Source organism: Toxorhynchites rutilus, chromosome 3 (assembly GCF_029784135.1).
Source record: "Toxorhynchites rutilus septentrionalis strain SRP chromosome 3, ASM2978413v1, whole genome shotgun sequence".
Lineage (NCBI taxonomy): Eukaryota > Metazoa > Arthropoda > Insecta > Diptera > Culicidae > Toxorhynchites > Toxorhynchites rutilus.
Genome location: NC_073746.1, coordinates 122,231,981 through 122,252,303, shown reverse-complemented (window position 1 = coordinate 122,252,303; position 20,323 = coordinate 122,231,981). Strand labels below are relative to the sequence as shown.

The 20,323-nt window shown below is 38.3% G+C and overlaps 1 protein-coding gene across 2 annotated transcripts in view; it reads right to left on the bottom strand.

Moving 5' to 3' along the window:
- Positions 1–101: 101 nt before the first annotated feature.
- Positions 102–20,323, bottom strand: part of LOC129779968 (protein spire) — a 434,695-nt gene continuing 414,473 nt past the window's right edge. For both annotated transcript variants that reach the window (XM_055787780.1, XM_055787781.1), the window contains 6 exons: positions 18,924–19,164; positions 18,679–18,732; positions 5,458–6,014; positions 5,203–5,403; positions 4,857–5,143; positions 102–4,794 (listed from right to left, as the gene is read on the bottom strand). In XM_055787780.1, the coding sequence (XP_055643755.1) occupies positions 4,560–4,794; positions 4,857–5,143; positions 5,203–5,403; positions 5,458–6,014; positions 18,679–18,732; positions 18,924–19,164 (1,575 nt within the window). In that variant the 3' untranslated portion in view covers positions 102–4,559. The remainder of the gene's footprint in view (positions 4,795–4,856; positions 5,144–5,202; positions 5,404–5,457; positions 6,015–18,678; positions 18,733–18,923; positions 19,165–20,323) is intronic.

Genomic DNA, 20,323 nt, shown 5'->3' with positions numbered 1-20,323 from the left:
CTATGTGCGACAAACAGTACCCCTGGTAAATATATATGAGTGATTTTTTGAGATAGTAAGGAACTTGGGATATGTTTTGCCTGATTCTCCGAACCACAATCTGAATGGTATTTGTAGTATATTTCCACATTTCAACAGCTCTGATATATATCATTCTATCATTCTAGTTAAAACTGTAACTATCCAGAATCACGCTCTGATGTAGTCATTGTTGTGTATTACGTTCAAATGTTGATAAAATAACTTTGCAACTAAAACTTACAAATTAAATGATAAAACTATTGCTTAGGATTAAAAAAGCGACCATCGTATTGGTTGTTGTTCTTGTTACTGTTTAAGGATTAACTGATGTTTAAATAAAAAAAATTCAAGCTATTTACAGTAGAAACATATGAAAAAAGAACCAATTGAGGAAGAAAATATCAACCGTAGATCATAGCTGGTTGTACGATCCATCAAATATAGTACAGGTAGTAGGAAATAATTATTCTATGAGTATCATCCTAAGCTTTCCGAATTCGTTCCACACAAGAGGTTTAAACAATTGAGTCATAGTGACCAATTCCACGAGAAGAAATCGTGTTATAATCAATAAAAAGAGAGGAGTAAAAAAATAGTACTAAACTGTCAGTATACTAAATTCCTTGATTAGTAAGTATGGGTGTGAAGTGTCTTGAGATTTTTGTTTCATATTCTTCAATAAATTCATCACTATATGGAGGTTAATTATAGGAAATAATGTTTGTGTGTTTTCTCTGGCAACAAGAACAATGCTCTATATGGATTTCTTTCTCTGTGTGCTGTGTGATGAGTCTTTCTGCGGTTGCTGAAACCATCCGGTATTTTCTCACTCCTCGTATGGTTTTGTGCTAGACTAATGGTATTTGGTTTTGTAAACAGCTAATCATGAAATAACATTCAAAACTGATTAACTATCAGATTCGCTATGAATTGATGTATGTAGTTCAACCTGTATATTTCTTTTTTTGGATAATTTACAATCTGCCGAGGGTTAACAATGATTAGTTCAATTTCTGTCAAAATAATTGTAGTTTAATTCAATAGGATTTTTACTTGTGAACTGCATTTCGGGCATTTTGAAGATTGCAAAAAGTTTCAGTTCTGTGGAATATTCTATTCACAGTTGAATCGTTTGTTTGAGAAACCCCATAAGTCCATTTGACGCACTTGCGAGAAAACGACAAAAAACTGTTTTTCTCCAAATTTTGACCTGGTCCTCCTATTTATTGGTATCAGGCTCGATTACTACACCTAAAACATATGATTTGAAACTACTTGTTCATCAATATAACAGTTTAAGCTCAAAATATAACGCTTTGAAGTTGATGGACTTAGGGAGTTTCTCAAAAAAAAAACAGAAATCAGTAAATGTAGCGGTTTTGAAGTGATTCAATTCAGTTTTATGTACTTTCAATGTTCACAATGCTCCTACCACGTAAGAATGGGGCTGTTTATGAGTTATGTTCTGCATCAGAAAACATTCCGATTAAGTTGAGTTGCGCATGCTTCTTACGGAATCGGTAAACAATGAATGAATATGTATGTGAAATTGAAATTGAAACCCAATTCATAGAACTAACTTTTTCTGCAATTTTGATAGTCGATGTAGGTATCCTCAAGGACTCGGAAACTGCTAAAAAGTCTATTTTGATAAAAGTGGCGTTTATGGGGCTCCTCAAACAAACGATTCAATTATTTTCGATTGAAAAACTAGATAATGTGTTATATCTGTGATATAACCGCAAGATGAACGTAGGATTACCGTTGGCTTAGTAATCATTTGTTTGAAGTTGCATCTGAATAAATTCTCAATTAATGAAAAAATGGATATTTTGAAAATTTGCTGAACGTTCTTCTTGTAATGTATATTAAAAGTTTTTTTGGGGGGTTGCAAAAGCGAGAACGTTACGTTGGAGCCACAAGGTTTAGAACCTTAATACGAAGTGACACGATAATCACATCATTTAAAAGACAGAATTTCTACGAGTTATATGCTTTGAAAACAAACTATCGATAGAGGCGAATGAATTGAACAAATTTAAAGTCTCTATAATTCAAGAGAACAAATACAATTTATTGGAATCACAAGAATCTATAAATATGGGTACCTGCATGAAATTCTATTTCAGTCGTGTTTATTATGTGAGTGATGCAATACACGGCATGACAAAGCAAGATTGACGTTCGCGTTGTGCACAACGTCGTCGAAAAACTTGTAAGTAGCGAAGGAAAAATATTCAAAAGCAATCACGCAAAACTGATGCAAAATTTGTTGTCCGTCTTCTCATGTTTGTTCTATACATGATACATTGCTTGTCATTGATTCACAAACTTTAACCCCACGTTTGCCTGTAATATAATTTCTATACCATTTCCAATAGGCAAAACATCTGTCGCTACCAATCAGTGTACATGAGTGTTACGTTCGCTCTGCCCTTCGTCACAACACTCACTTTCCGTTCGTCTGTTGAGTGAAAATTGTTTGTGCGAGCGCCGAACGGGAATAAATAGTTCTTCTCAAGATTCATTCTACCCCTATTGAATTTCCGAAAGACGTAATCTTACGTTGATCGCACTTGAATGGAGAAATTACAAAAAGAATGTATTTGATCGCAGTATTTCATAAACTCTTTGGCTTCAAAGCAATTTGGAGTTCTGAAAAGAACTGGATTTGATTTACTGAAAACAAAACAAAATTTCTCTTGTTGTGCGTGATGATGTGTGGCTTCTCTCGATAGCTGCTGACTTCTTTGGCTTTGGTTTTCGGCTTCTGGGCAGCGATTTTTGAGGATTTAGTTGAACTTTCTTCTTCCTGGTCCCTTTCTTCACAGCAACAAGTTTGGTTTTTTTTTACAGTTGTTACTGTTTCCTTCTCCCCGGTAGCAGCGGCAGATTGTCAGCAGCTGACGAATGTGAGCAGCGGTAGCATTTTCAGCTTCTTCTCGTTTGCACTAACATGCTCTTGGTGGTGACACGGTTCATCAGCACTGTCTTGATGAATAAAGTTAGCTTCGCCACATCAATCTTATAGCAACGACAACATCCTCCAACCGCTATACAACTATAACTGGTTGGATTTCCGAACTGGCATCCGCTTATATACAGATTTTTGTGATTTCAAAAGCCTGTTTTCAAGACAATTTGCAGGCTATTGAAACAATTTTTTGGATCAATAAATAACAGGCATATATCGCGTAGACATTTTATCTTTCGAATGAAGTGGTTTTCATACCATTTCGTTCAGCCGGCAAAGAGGTATGAGCGCTCAAAATTTAATTTCTTCCGTGTAACGCTCTCGTTGTCGAAACATTGAACTTACACCCCCGTATAGAAATGAAAGACGTAGCCTTACGTAAAAAAAAACTTCCGCGCGGAATTGAATGATTTGATGAAATTGAAAATAGCTTAACTTACTTGAGTACTGGATTAATGACAATCAATATCAAAAATACTCAAGGAACCCCAAAATGCCAACAAAAAAAAAGTCAGAAACATTTAAAACTGTAAAGCATTCGCGCCACATAATGGAACCAGACAAATTGCGTTCGAACTAATTCGGTGATTCCAGCATGAGTTGAAGTCTATCATATCTCGGAAATGAACAAATTTCACCTTTGGCAAATCTAAACGTTGGTTGCACTGTTATTTTTAACTATTTCAAGTTGCATTTCTGAGTGTTGTTTTTTCTTCTTTTACAAGTCACGGCTATTCATATGATTAATACAGTTTTTTTTTCTCTACAATTTGTATAGCTTCATTTCAATATTCAACTCGATTAGAGGTTCGATTACATAACAAAGCTCCACTAAACTTTGCTGTGCTAAACTTTAGCTGAAGCGTTTTTGGTTTTTTGTTATTTTTACAATAATTTTGGGTACAGTGTTTGTGCTTGCTAATTATTAAAAAATAGCGAACAAGTCGATCCAGCGGCGGCGTTTGTCGAGATCTAGGGCCATGATAACAGCCATAGGTACCATAGCGAAACGCAAATGTTTGCGAAAAATCAAATTCAAAGAAGTGGGAACGTGTTTCAAAAAATTTAAAAGGCAAAATCATTGTTCACTTCGATTGGGGGCTTCAGCTGGTTCAAGAATAGGTATACAAGATATCCGAATCTTAGCGATCTCATGGCTAGTTGCGATTTGCTTCTTTTTATGAAGCTCTAGTCATTGGACAGAACATTCGAACGCCCTGCTCGACACTTCCTAGCAAAGAACAAAAGTTTGCACTCGAAACTAAAATGAGGTTAGAACCCCCGCGAGAAAAGAAAGAAAACTCTCAATAAATTAAACAATAAATAAATTACATACAATTCAATTGTTGCTAATAGTTGTTCGGTTTCTTTCTTCAAATTTGATTTTTCACAAAACGTGTAAAGGAAACCAGAAAAGGAGTATATGAAACGGGCTAGACAACGAAAAATGGGCATCGTTCAGGAAGTAGCTGGATGTGCGAGAAGGAGAAAACACATTTATGCATACAGTAGACACTTTCCATATGGGCTAACACGTTCCTAGGTTGCCTACGAGTGTGTAAACCTAGCGTTTGTAAACAGGTGAGAGGTCTAGCGTCAGATTGCGAAGGGCCTGATTCTGAGCAGAGGATCGCGTTTGGCGCGATGAACGGATAATCTCCAGCACCAGGCTGCGACAATCGTTGCACACGGCCATCAGCTCTCCGGTTAGTCGTTCCTTCTGGGGGTCGACACTGTTGTTTTGAGCCGCCGCAGCCGCGGACAGGGTGAATGCTTTGGCGAATCTATTTCTGGAAGTACTATTGATTGATTATCATTGAGACGGTTTATTTTTTTTCGTAAAACTTTGGCAAGCCAATACCTTCGATCCAGGGTACTGTTGTTGGAGTGTGGCCGAGCAGGACTTTGGGGAGGCAAACTGTGTGGGCCTTCCATGGAACGCGACATAACAGAGCTCTTCTGGCTGTTGATATTAGTGCCAAGGTGATTGGAGTTTGCCGTCGTATATTCTTTGGCACCGTTTGTGGCCACAGCCATTTGAGATAATGGGAGCGAAAGAGGCTCACCTTGTAAGCTAGTGCCAGGTGTGCTGGACGCCGAACGCTGATTCTTTGGCGATGATGGAGCACTACCGACGGTGTTGCGAGTCTTAAAAAAAGATATATTCGTTACATTAGAGTTGGCATCAAAGCTCGATCGATACTCACCTTCCGGTCTAACTCGGGCCGCAGTAGCCGTTCCATCAGCGACCGAGGAAACGATTCATCCACCATGCTGTGCAGGTTTGAACCACCACCGTGAGCATGATGACTTGGCGATGGTGTATTGGAAGTGCATGGGCTGTTCATCAGCGAAGGCGAAAGCAATACTACGGGAACATTTCGAAAATGTTCTGTAGGTATTCGCATCTGCAAGAAAACATAAGTCAAAGCCGCACTCCCAAAAAGTATCCATCAAAATACCTTCTGATTACACTTATTGCAAACCGTTCGCTGGCAAAGTTTGCATAGGATTCCTCTAGCGAATATGGTGAACCGTGTGCGTAGACAGAGGAAGCAAACTTTGCGCTTTTCGACGTCCTCCTTTATATGCACGTCGACGGGAAGACCCTCCAGTTCGGCTTTGGTCATGACCGAGCGGATGTGGACGATTTCCTCTAGCGTCAGCGAAAGTCGATCGTTCAGGTTGAAGGTATCCCTCCATTGGTGCTCGTCTAGCGAATTTTTGGTCCAAGTGTCCAGGGAAGAAATGTTACTACTGCTAACAAGTTCCCCTGCCACACGATTGCTGCTACCGTTTGTCGCAGGCTGTGTAGATTGTTGGTGCTGCTGCTGCTGTTGCTGATGCTGGGGAGCCTGAGTTTGGCTCTGGCTGTGATCAGATTGTCGAGATGTTGGCCGCGAGGGTGGCACCGAATGACTGCCCAGGTGGTCCAGCTTATAGTTTTGGTTACAGCCGATGATTGTGTGGCGACGCATCGATGCACGGCGTGATTCACATTGCGTGGCAAGATCGTAAGCTTGGAAACAGAGATTATTAAGTCAGTTAGGTTCGAATCAATGAAAAGTGTATTTTAAGCACAAAAACAACACGGGTGCAAACTAATATGTGATTTTTTGCGAAATTTTGTACATTCACTTTAACCCCACACAAAATAATCCAAAAGATTGATATCAGGACCGCTAGGCGGTAAAACTTTCTTCTCCCAGAATTCTGGAACATTTTCCGCAAACCATTTCTTGGTTTTTTAGCAATAGCTCTGAAGTATATGTTTTTTTTTATTCAAATTGTTTATTTTTACAGGCTCAGTTACATAAGTTTGGAGGAGCTGAACTCCTGGTGTTGGAACGGGAGTAAATATTCTTTTGAGCAATCAAACACCGTGCGTTCTTGGTGATATAAGTGCTAAAAGCTATAATATTTCTTGTAGTTCAAGGATTGTACTTATTTTATTTCCACTTACATTAATACTATCCTCCCTTTCAGGTTATATCCACAAAATCAATATAAATTTCAGGGGTAGATATAAATATTCTGTAATTCATTATATAGATATGTTTCAATTTAAATTCGGTAATTTAGCTTGCAATATAATGGGCCTGATTCTCGAATACACTTCACGGTGGAAACGAAATAAACGGCACGCCATTGAACTACGTTTTACGAGTTAGTGAAGTGTCGAAGATAATGATGAATTTCAGGCAGAATGAGCACTTTTCAAATAAAAAATCATTACTGAAAATTAACTTCTTCGTATCAAACTGGTACTCAATGTGAGTGAAAAACTTTGTTTTCGTCATGTGATATAATAATCTCATACAAAAATTTAATCTGAAGATAATTTGATATTATAATGATAAATTTAGTGAGAAACTAATCTCGCATCCAGATGTCGACACCGTACCGTTGTCATCGCGAATGCGTTTCATACCGTTTCCACAGTGAAGTGTATTCGTAGTGTATTCGAGAATCAAGCCCAATGACTCACTTGCAAAATCGTGATAAATGTACACTAATATTTTATCCAATGTATAATTTTAATATTTTTGCGTACTCAGTTCACTACCTCGTGCTATCGAATGAGACTTTCTTTGTTTTCTGATATTGCGGCCCGCCATGCGTTGACAGATAAAACGCATCGTAATCGCGTTCCGCTACGACCTACGACCTACGATTCTCGAACCGTAGTTAGTGTACATCTCGGTTACACCTGGAGTATATGTTGTTTTATACATTTCCAGGTCATCTTTATGTTCTGTTCTGTTCATCACTGTTCTTTTCGACACGTTTACGTGTTGAATAACATCGTTTACACTCACTTCGGCGCGAAAAAAAATTACAATAGTACTCTTGTTTTGCCATATTTCTCTCGTTGGCAGCTGTAATTTGTTTACGGATACGTAGAAACATTGGCTATCCATTGCTGCCAAGTTTGTTGTAATCATACTACACAGGGCCTACAGCTCGGATTTCAGTGGAAAATTACCGCACGCACGCTGTACATGCAAACTCTCTACAAGTTTGCAAAACAAGATGAATTCATTGCGAACTACATTGTAGTTCGTGTACCACAAACTCTGGTCATTTTGGTTTACAACCAAACATACTTTGTTCACGGAGGAACCTCGCTCCAATGTAGCATTGCCATGCGACAGAATGAGGATCGTTTTGACAAAGTCAAATAAGTTTGTATATTCATTTCACGCTGCGCCTATGAATTTCTTCACCCATAAGACGCCCAAACATTCTTCTTTCGACGATAGTTTTTTGACGTAGGACTACGTCTTTCATTTCTATACCGGGGTGTAAAATCAAAGTTTCGAAAACGAAAGCGTTACGCCGGAGACCGAGATTTTGAGAGTTAATAGCTCCTAAACAACTGAACGAAATGGTATGATAAACACTTCATTCGAAAGATAAAATGTCTACGCGTTCTATACTTGTTACTTTTTGATCCAAAAACTTGTTTCAATAGTCTTAAAATTGCTTTCAAAACAGGCTATTGAAATCACCAATCGGTATATAAGCGAGCGCCGCTCAGAAATCCACTCAGTTCAAATTGAACAGCGATTGGAGCATGTTGTCGCTGTTGTGGTGAAGCTCTTCATTTATTATGAAAGCGCGGATGAACGGTGTCACCAAGAGCCTGTTTGTGCACCCTAGGCCAGAAGGGAATCTATCAGGAGGAGAGTGATGCCACAAACGGTTCCCCGGGAAGAACTCGAAGCAGCCGCTACACACACACACATACACGCGCGGAATTCTTTCCGTTTGGATGCCATTCAACATCGAGAAAGATCTGGAAAATAATCTGCCAGTTCCTCTGGGAATTTAAAAATACATTCATGTGAAAGAGTTTATCTGAATGTTTTCTATCCATGTAACACTGTGACCAAATATGTTTCAATCAAGTGCTATTAACAGATGGTTATCGAGTTAGCATTAACCACTGGTGGGCTTCCAGTATCGAGGAAAATGTGGAAATATCTAATCGTTACTGAAAATAATCTGCCAGTTCCTCTGGGAATTTAAAATTACATTCATATGAAAGAGTTAATTTTAATGTTTTCTATCCATGTAACACTGTGACCAAATACATTTGGTTTTGTGATTTTTCAAGCAATCGCAATTAACAGGATAGCTTCTGAAGATTATTCTTCCCCATCAGTAGGATATTTCCGTATCCAATATTGTATGCGCCCGCAATCGATTATTGCTCAGTCGCCGAAAGTTCCGAGCTCAGAGAGTTCATTCCCCTCTAGTTTGCCTTCCAAATTGCCATCGTAAACCACGCCTTCTCTCGATTCAATCACGCACAAAAAGCATACTTAAGCGATATTCTGGTGGTGAGATGCATTCATTCATTCCACTCCGACCGTCGACAGAGACGGACGTGTTTGGAGCTCCATTCATTACCTGATTTTTAAAAAAGCTATTAATTTCTCTTTTCAGATTGTCTACCTGCGATTCATCAACTACCTGTTTGCCCTTGAGGACTACAATAATGGGGAAAACCCGGTCAACCGACCCAGGCATACCACATGGCACCAATAAACGACATCGATCGGACACCGGCAAGGAGCCAATATTAGAAAGGAACCGCTATGCTTTATTGGATGGCCATACCGAGGAGGAACCAACTACCAGGAAAGTAAACGTTGAGAAAAAGGTGAAAGTACCACCTTATTTTACAACATCGAGAGATATAGGAACTTTGAGGTCTGAACTGCTGGCGCTGAAATTGCAGCCAGTTTTTAAAATATGCAGCATCGGGATTAAAATCACTAGTCCCAACCTGGAGCAATATAAAATAATTGGATCATACCTGAAATCAAAAAATCATGAGTTTTACACTCACGATACGCCGTCTGAAAAACTATTTAAGGTGGTGTTGCGAGGTCTTCCTGCTATTGAGTTGGAGGATATTAAAAAAGATCTGGAACAATTATACAATATTCAGCCGTTGGCTGTATATCGGATGACTCGGCATAAGACACCAGACAATGGGTATTCCAATGTTTTGTACCTGATCCACTTCAAGAAAGGATCAGCCAACATAACTCGCCTAAGAGAAATCAGTGAGATCTTCAACATCTCGGTACAATGGGACCGATACGAACCTCAACATCGGGATGTAACGCAATGTTCAAATTGCCTTGGTTTTGGACACGGAACAAGAAACTGTCACATGAAAACTCGTTGTGGCAAGTGTGCTGCTGACCACTTAACAAGCATTTGCAGCCTTCCAGAGGAAGAACCTCGCAAGTGCGTTAACTGTGGCGAAAGTCACCAAGCCACCAGCCGTAGCTGCACAAAACGTGCGGATTTTAAACGTATCCGGAAGCAAGCTACTGATAAAACACAGAATAGGAAGAAGGTTCCAGAACTTACTGACAAGGAGTTCCCTCCAATGGTTTCTCGCACGATTCCTGTTCTTCCTCCTCTTCCACTTCCAACAGGTCGTCCTCAAACGGCCTCTTCTAGCGAAAAGCCAAAAAAGGAGCAACCGAGCTACAGTAGGTTGCAGCTATTGGTTTACCACCTACACCAAAACCTTCACCTCATTCCTCTTCTACTGAGGAGCTTTATAGCATGCAGGAACTTGCAACCCTGTTTCTTGAACTAGATCGACAGACTAGAAGTTGTCGCAACCAACAGGAACAAGTGCTACACTTTTATTATAACCATGGATCGGTCATCTCTCAGGCTAATTAATTGGAATGCCTGCTCTCTCAAGAGTAAGGTCATTGAATTCACTGACTTCTTAGTGACAAACAGCATCCACGTAGCTATCATTACTGAGACGCATCTTAAACCGAATGTTAACCTTCGGGTTCCGAATTATCGTCTATTGAGAATGGATCGTACTAGTTCTGGTGGAGGAGGTGTTGCCCTAGCCATCAGAAATAACATCAGATATCGACTTTTGCCGTGCCTGAAACTCAACATCATCGAAGCTATAGGAGCGGAAATCACAACATCGATTGGGCCTATTATCGTGATTGCGGTCTACTATCCCAAGCAGACGTCAATCAGAGATGGCTCGGCGTTGCTTCTTAAAAACCATATCATCAAGTTAACACGAAGGCAGTCGAAATAAGTTATCGGCGGGGACATTATTGCTCGACATCAGTCCTGGGGAAACCAAAGGAGGAATCAAAATGGAGTGACTCTAAACGATGATCTACAGTGTGGGCACTACAGGATTCTTAGTCCAGCAACCCCCACTCGAATTTCTCGTTCTGGAGTACATTCCATCATTGATTTCTTCATTACCAACACATCGGTGATCCTATTGCCCTTAACGAGTTGAGTTCGGATCACTTCCCAGTGATGGTTGAATTGGGAGTGAATGTCGTAGTCAGGAGGCCACAATGTAGACGGGACTATCATCGTGCGAATTGGGTGGAATTCCAGCAGCTTATTGACAACAACATTGATCTCAATCAGGCTCTTGAATCTCCCGAAGATATCGAAGCAACAGTCAGCACTATTCAAACTGCAGTTATTCAGGCTCGCCAAAACCACATCCCAGAAACGATTCAGGTGAGTGACTCTGTTCAAATTGATTCCATTACTAAATATTTGATTAGGCTTCGGAACCTCTATCGAAGGCAGTACCAACGTACTGGTATTCGAGAGAGGAAACGACAGTATAATCAGTTAACCAAGGTTATCCAGACCAGAATGATTGATCTCCGTAACAAAAAATTCGCAAAAGATATAAGTAAACTTCCGAATAACTCCAAGCCATTTTGGAGGCTCGCTAAAATTCTCAAGACCAAGTCTAATCCTATTCCTCCTCTTCTACAACCTGACAATTCAGAACGATTGATAACACCTGCCGAAAAGGCTAATGCAATTGGCAACCATTTCGCTAGTTCACACAATCTTGGCCAGAATATTACAAGTCCATTTGAAGCTTCGGCGAATGATACTGTAAGGGCTATTGACAATATTCATTCTGTACCTCAAGAGAATGAAATCATCTCGACTGCAGAGGTTATCTCGGTTATACGCTCGTTGAAGAATATGAGGGCCCCCGGCTTCGATAGTATATTTAACATTGAGTTGAAACATCTTAGTAACAACTTATATGAAATTATGACTTCTGTCTTCAAAAGATGTCTATCACTTGGCTACTTCCCCTCGAGTTGGAAGTTGGCAAAAGTGATCCCGATTCTAAAACCCGGAAAAGATCCTTCTTCTTCAAAGAGCTATCGACCAATTAGCCTTCTCCCAGCATTTCGAAAGTATTCGAAAAAATTATATTAAAGCGCATTCTTGCTTTTGCAGATGAGCACAATATATTTTTGGATGAGCAGTTTGGATTCCGAAAAGGCCACTCTATCATTCACCAGCTTCGTAGAGTATACAATATAATCAGACGAAACAAGTCAGTTTCAAAATCATCTGCCATGGCACTTATTGATGTTGAAAAAGCATTTGATAATGTTTGGCATAATGGTCTCATTTACAAGCTTCAGAACTTTGATTTTCCTACATACTTGATAAAAATTATCAAAAATTATCTTTCTGATAGAGCGTTCAATGTTTCTATAAACAATTTTTCATCGGAGAAATTCATTGTGAATGCAGGTGTTCCTCAAGGATCCATCTTGGGACCAATTCTTTTCAATATCTACACTTCAGATATTCCCGCACTCCCATCTGATGGGAAACTGTCACTATTTGCAGATGACACTGCCATCATTTACAAGGGCAGAAGTATCACAGAACTAAGATCTAAACTTCAAAGAGGGTTAGACGCTTTGTCTGGATATTTCAATAATTGGAAAATATGCATAAATGCCGCAAAGACACAAGTTATATTGTTTCCCCACAAGAACACTCCAAAGCTTGTTCCTCCTCAAAATATGACAGTCAGTCTTAATGGCAATAGTATTGAATGGTCTTGAGAAGTAGTGTATCTGGGTCTAACTTTCGATCGAAAGCTTACCTTCAGAGCACACATTGACAAAACAGACACAAGATGCAACATTTTAATCAGGTCATTGTATCCCCTGATCAATAGATACTCTCGATTATCTCTAACGAATAAACTTGCAGTATACAAACAAATAATATTTCCAGTTATCGCATATGCGATGCCCATTTGGGAGTGCTGTGCTCCAACTCACAAATTAAAACTTCAACGCATACAAAACAAAATTCTTCGTATGATTCTAAACTCTCCACCCAGAACGCGAAATTCGGAGATACATCAGCTGGCCGGGATTAAAACCTTGGATGAAATTATCAATAACAGTTGTATGAATTTGAACAGAGTTGCGCTCTCTCAACACACGGAATAATACAAAATCTGTATGAGTATGCTACCTGAGTTCATAGTCGTTACCTTTCAAGGTAACGGCTTTGGGTTTGGGTAGATATATTTATTTCCAGTTAGATAAGTAGTGTAAGTTGGGATAATGTAAATAATTTGGGTAGGGTATCTTATAAGTTAGATTTAGGTAAAAAAAAGGTAACAAAAAACTAGAAAAGTTTAGGCATGATTTTACAATAGGAATATGAAACAATCGAATAATGTGTATGATACAAATCATTACAAAACTTGACATTGCAACTTAAAGATGTAGAACCCTAGGTTGATCACTTGATATGTAGTACTTTATTATAATGTATACCAAATTAAGAAATAAAAAGAATTTAAGTGAAAAAAAAAAGTGAGATGCATTCATTTTTCGTGAGGACATCGACAAGACAACATCGTTGCTGAGGGTCCTCGACGGCGAAGGATCGAGATCTGCCCTGAAACGCAAGCAGTTTGTTTGAAACTGTGAGGGAGCACAGAGAAGCCGATCCTTCAGGAGAAGAGAAGGTGACCATCGAAGTAGCCGCTACATACACACATACACGCACGGAATTCTTTCCGTTTGGATGCCATTCAGCATTGAGAAAGATCCGGAAAATAATCTGCCAGTTCCTCTGGGAATTTAAAAATACATTCATGTGAAAGAGTTTATTTGAATGTTTTCTATCCATGTAACACTGTGACCAAATATGTCTCAATCAAGTGCTATTAACTGATGGTTATCGAGTTAGCATTAACCACTGGTGGGCTTCCAGTATCGAGGAAAATGTGGTAATATCTAATCGTTACTGAAAATAATCTGCCAGTTCCTCTGGGAATTTAAAATTACATTCATGTGAAAAAGTTTATTTGAATGTTTTCTATCCATGTAACACTGTGACCAAATACATTTGGTTTTGTGATTTTCAATCAATCGCAATTAACAGCTAATAGCTTCTGAAGATTATTGTTTCCCATCAGTAGGATATTTCCGTATCCAATATTAGATGCATAAAACCTTGTGCCTCCAACGTAACGCTCTCGTTTTCGAAGTCCCCCAAATATTCATTCATTCAGAATGGATTTAGATTCAACTTCAAACAAATGATCTCTAAATCAACGATAGTCCTACGTCACCCTTGCGGTTATACCATAGATATAACCCACTTCCTGTTTTTAGCGTATCGCACGAACCCAAAGTATTACAAAACTCGGCGAATTCCTGCTTACTTTTGTCCGCCACGGTACCACTGATTCTATTTTTATCCACGAAATGTTCAAGAGCGAAATTCATACGCATTTTTGCAATATCGGATAGTATGCAATAACCGCTGGATCGATACAAAAAATATATCGTGTAATGGGATACAACAAAGATGATCGTTCCTTGATTTTTCGAAAAAATGCTATGGAGTACTCTTTAAATTTTCGTCTAAAAATCAACATATTATTCTCAGAAACTTGATTTTTCTCCACAACACTGTTGATTGTAGCTTTTACAGCGAACCACAATTCAATTTTAGCTGTTGGCAGAAACGGATTACCAGAAAGATCGACGTTTATTAAGGACTTCAGGTTCCCTTTCCAAAGTCCAGGCTTGGATTGTATTGATAACCTGCTGCTCAAGCGAGAGTCGATAAATATGAAACCACACTATCAATGAACACCAGTGGAATGAACATCAACATTAGCTTGCCATTAAGTTCATTTTTCATTTGTATCCTCATTTTCGTCATAATGTTCGTATCGTCGAAATTGAAGATCACTGCGTGTTAGTGAAAATCAAAGCATCAACCAATTGAGAGTGAAAGCGACTAATGGTAAGGGATGGCCATTCATCACACAAAATTATTGTTTTTGGTGACTTCGGCAATGGAATGTATAGTATAACTCATGCTATGTTTCATAAATCTACTCCCGGTTGACCGGAAATGGCATACACCTCCAATTATATGGGCAATGTGTGACAATAACAGACGAGCGGAAAACGAACATAAGCTTGTTTTGATCCCCAGTTTAGTGATACTGGCTCTAAATGACCAGCAATGATAAAAAACCCCTGCGATATGGGTATTGGATGAAAGACCGAAAATGGAATTAGTGAAATGGAGTTAGACAAAGGAATTTTTAGAAACTAAGATCATGTTAGAGCGAAATGGCGGTAGTATAATAGCATGGAAAGCGGAAACGGATCTCTTACGCTAAAGGTCACAAGTTCAATTTCCGAAATTCTTACAAAAATAAAAGTAATGAACCAGCCAAAAAGTGTTGAAAGTCATTATAATACATTATAAAAAAAGAAACAGAAACAGAAACGAAAACGGTGCTCAACGCCGTCTAACGCTAAACGCCGCTCAACAAAAACGAATGTTGCCTTTTCCGGATTCTTGGTCCTTTATTTTTTTTTCTGAATATGAGAATCAAACACGTTTTCAATACAAAATTCACTGCAAGCGATAAAGATCAACTCAACTTTCGTGATAATTACCTGAAATTATTGACAGTAATGAAAGTGCCTGAATGCAGGCTTCCGAGATTCGTTCATGCTGTTTTCGTTCAATAGACCGTATGAATAAAAAAAAAGTATTTACTTATTCTGCCCATCTCCAAGTAAAGTAAACTTTCCTAGTATTTACTTGAATCCGTATAAAAAAAGCTTACTTTACAAATTTCATTTTCACGCATGTTCGAATTCGAACATAGTTTTTAACTTTGTCAAACATCTGTCAACGGTTTGTTTAGGTTTGTATCCAAAACGTTTTTTTTTTGACAAAGTGTGTATTCGCGATGACAAAGGAATAGTGTCGACTTCTGGTGGCTACTTTCAATTACGGACCATAGTTTGAGTCCCAATCTCATTAGTGTAATATCTGTGTCTGATTAGAAGACACGATACCTGGTTTTCAAATGTTAAAACTGGAATGAAAATTTTTACATCATGTTATTTAATTACTTAAAACACTTATTTCCGACTTTTATTCAACCCTTTGTCTATACATTTTTAACATAGTTACTGAAACTTTTCATTATAAAGTTGTCTTCAAAAACAATTTCCGTACAAGATTTTTTCACCACCTGCAAAAAAATTGTTTTTCATTCAAACAGAATGCTAATTTGGTACGGAAAGGTTAATTTTCATTCATAATTGAAATTTTGAGAACGTGTTCATTCCACCTGAAAATCAATAAATTTTTTGACGCTTCCCTAAACTAGTAAACAAAGCTCAATGCCATCAATGCGGATTGTGGACTTGTTTAACTTTATGCACAAAATAGCACCATTAAACATAAATCGGATATGACATCAAAACGAATGAAAGTGCTTTTCAGATCCAAAGTATGCTCGTGACCACACTTGACAATTACGAAGTAAATACTTGATAAATTCTGTTTTACTCATACGAAATCAGCTCCATTTTCGAAAAGTAAGTAAAAACTCAATCTTACTGCTCGACTGCTCGATTGAAGTAAACAACCACATAGAATTGTATTGGTGTGGTTACATTGGTTCCCACTTGCTTCGTTCGAATTCGCCAGCTTCTATCGAACAAAATTGTTTGTTTCTCTTCGTCAGTTATCGCACAATCAAGTTTTCGTGTGTACTCCGATCCAGTGTCATCTCGCCCTTAGCCTTAGTGTTGAAAATTATATAAGGACTAGCTGACCCGTCAAACTTCGTTCCGCCTAAAATTTGTTTTCCGACATCCGGCGATCCTTTCTTTGATGTAGATATAAGAAGATATACGAGTGCGTTTCATCACATTAAAATCTCTTTCCAGTTTCGAACAAAGATCAATTTCGCTAGCGCAAACATCAAATGGACTAACAGCACTTATCACTATGTAATTGTAGAACATATGGGAAGTTAATTTTCCGAATTATCCCTTTTTCCTTCAGAGTTTTCCGAAAATTTTCAATTGTTATGTTTGGTTTGAATATTTTTGGGTTAAATATTTGTAACATTTGAATGGGATACCCTCTCCATTCCAGAGAAGGGAGGGGTGTCATACCATCATAGAAACATTTCTCATACCCAAAACCCTCACATCCCAAATTGTGCTTGATTAGTTCTCGAGTTATGCAGAAGTTTGTATTTGTGTGCTCCCTTGTAATTTGTGTTTCATTTGTATGGCAGCCCCCCGTTAGAGAAGGAGGTGGAGTGTTTAACCACCATAGAAACATTTATTGTACCCTAAAACATATTTATTCATATGCAATTTGTTTCCATTTGCTTGATTAACTCTCGAGTTATGCAGAAATTTGTGTTTCATTTCTATGACAGAGGACTGTTGAACCACTTTAGAAATGTTTCTTGCCCCCTGGAACCTCCACATGCCAAATTTGGTTCAGTTTGCTTGATTAGTTCTTGAAAAATGCAGAAATGAATGCTTCATTTGCATGGCAGTCCCCTCCCATCAGAGAGAGGGAAAGAGTGTCTATCCACCATGGAAACGTCCCCTAAAACATGACAAATTTGGCTCCATTTGCTTGATCAGTTTTAGAATTACGCAGAAATTTGTCTTTCATTTGTACGACATTTTTAATGTTCATTTTCTTGGTAACCCCACCTAAGAGAGGGGGAGGAGTATCTAACCACCATAGAATCATTTATTGCACCCTAAAACCGCCTAATTTAGTTCCATTTGTTTGATTAATTCTCGTGTAATGCAGAAATTTTTGTTTCATTTATATGGCTGCCACCCCTAAGAAAGGGGGGAGGAGTATTTAACCACCATAAAAACACTTATTGCACTCTGAAACCTCAATATACCAAATTTCGTTTCATTTGCTTGATTGATTCCCGAGTAATGTAGAAATTTGTATTTAATTTGTATGACAGCCCTTCCTTAGAGAGTGGGAGGGGTCTCAAACTATCACGAAAACCTTCACCGGCCCCTAAAACCCCTACAAACCAATTTTCATGTTGATCGGTTCAGTAGTTTCCGAGTCCATAAGAATCAGACAGACAGACAGACAGAAATCCATTTATATATATATATATATATATATATATATATATATATATATATATATATATATATATATATATATATATATATATATATATATATATATATATATATATATATATATATATATATATATATATATATATATATATATATATATATATATATATAGATTGATACAAGCGTTGAAAAGTTGTCGAAGATCCAACAGAGCTTGGTTGCCAAAAACTGTGCAAGGAAAGTTTACGACTAAGCACTGACCAAGTACAACGGATGTATATTGATGGACGAAGAAACATATGTAAAAATGGATTTTGGAAACCCGACTCAAAATATTACCTTGCTAAACTTATGGGGATTTTGGGTAATTTCAAATTTGTCTTCGTAGATAGATCCACTAGCAAGTTGGTGATTTGGCAAGAAAACTACTAAAGTTTTCATCACTGGAGCAACTATGAATGGATTAATGGAACTTTGTAGGGAGAAGTGTTTTCATATAATTATTTTGTCGTTCATTCGATCACATGAAGGTTCCGTGAAGGTCTGGCCCGACTCAGTCAGCTGCCATTACAGCCGTGATGTCGTAGAATGGTATAAGCAGATAATTTTATTGAAAATGGTATGAATCCGCCAAATTATCCAGATTTTCCCATCGAAAAGTATTGAGGAATTATCAAAGCGTAAATTGAAGAAGTGTGGCAAAACAATCATAACACCATCTGATATGGAGCAGTGGCTGAAAACGATGGCATTTCCGATATACAAAAGCAAGAGTTTTGGATGATAAACAAAAAATAAAAATTAAAGAGAAAAAAAACTCCCCGCTACGATGTACATAATAAATCAGCTAGGTGCAAAAAACAAACTGTGCAAATATACTACGTTACGAGAAATATTTACTTTCGAGTGCTTTATCACAGAACCTGTGGTACTCATCATGTGTTATGATATTCTCTGTTATAAAAAGTGTGACGTATCGTTTATGTTCCACATGGCAAGCGTTTGAGAGGTGATTAGAAAAAAATTACGAAAAAGTAAACAATTAGAAGATATACTGATGATCATTAGTGGTTCCGTGGATCTGATGCTCAATTCTCAGCCTCGGAATTTCGCATATCCGACACCTCGGAATATGGACTACTTACTTGTTCGCCGAAGTACGGTATTGATGTTGTTCTGATTGTTCTCGTTGTTGACGAGATTTGAACGATCGCTGCTGTTGGCTGCACTGCCGCTGCTGCGTTTGCTGCCGCTGGCCAATGTGGCATACCTGCCGTACCCATTGGCGGTACCATTCGCTCTAGAATATCCACTAGCGCTACCGCTAGCCGCGCCACTACCCGTGGAGTCGCTGTTTGCTGTTGTGCTGATTATGAAATCGTCATCCTATAAGAGGAACGGAAACAATCATATTACTCGTAGAAATTTGTGGTCAGGACAAATTGGTTTCCACTTTTTATTTTCAGTTTATACTCCAATAACCCAAGTGTGGGGAAGAGTGATTCGCTACTCATGGAAGAAGGCATGTCTTCATTTTGAAGACATTTGACTTACTGTGAAGACATTTGTTTTTGTGAAGACATTTCGAAGACATTATGAAATAAGGGAAGACATTTCAGTATGATGGCGTACGTGAATTTTTGAGAGATATTATTCCATTAAAATTATAGCCATTGGCCGAAAATATTATCAAAAGAAAAGGGCTGTTGTTTCAGTGTCAAGTGCGATTCACATACAACATCCACGTCACGTCCACGTTCCGTCACGTCAGTTATTCTACCATGCATTTCTTGTGGAAACATTCACATACACCGGAAACGTAACGACCCGTCAGCACACGTTCAACGAAAACGACCGGCAGGATTTGTAGAAAAGGATAATTGACGGAGACGGACGGCTCATTTGGTTTTTGTCTGGATTTTGTGTCTCGGCTTTTGTTTTGATTTCGGTTGTATTTTTTATGCCAACATATCTCTTGATTCCAAACTTCGGAGTCAAAATCATTCGCGACTAGCCGAGAAAAATAGTCTATATATTATTATTGTTGAATAAGGGTCGGGACTACGGGGTTTAAGCATTCAAATAACATAATTCAATGATTTTCATTGATTTTCTCCATATTTAGAACTGATTCTAGGTATGCTGATTCGAAAGAGGTCATTGCAAGTTAAAACTGTTGTAGATGGCGACACCATGAATAACATTTAATAAATCATTCATTTGACATTTGACGTGACGGTGCTGGTGTGAGCATTGACTGCATGTGTGAATTGGTGAAGACGTTGACGTTCTTTTCCGTAACGTTCTATGTGAATCGCACATCATTCGCTCGCTCGCGATATTCATTCAATTAACGGGACATCATTGCCAATTATCATTTCTAAACTCATGAAATTTAGTTTGCAAATTATGAATGTTTATTATCCTTCAATATTATTGTGAAGACATTTGAAGACATTTTTTCGTACGATGTGAAGACATTTGAAAAAACCACCTGGCATCCCTGCTTACATATACACTTCACGGTTGATGATTGATGATTGTT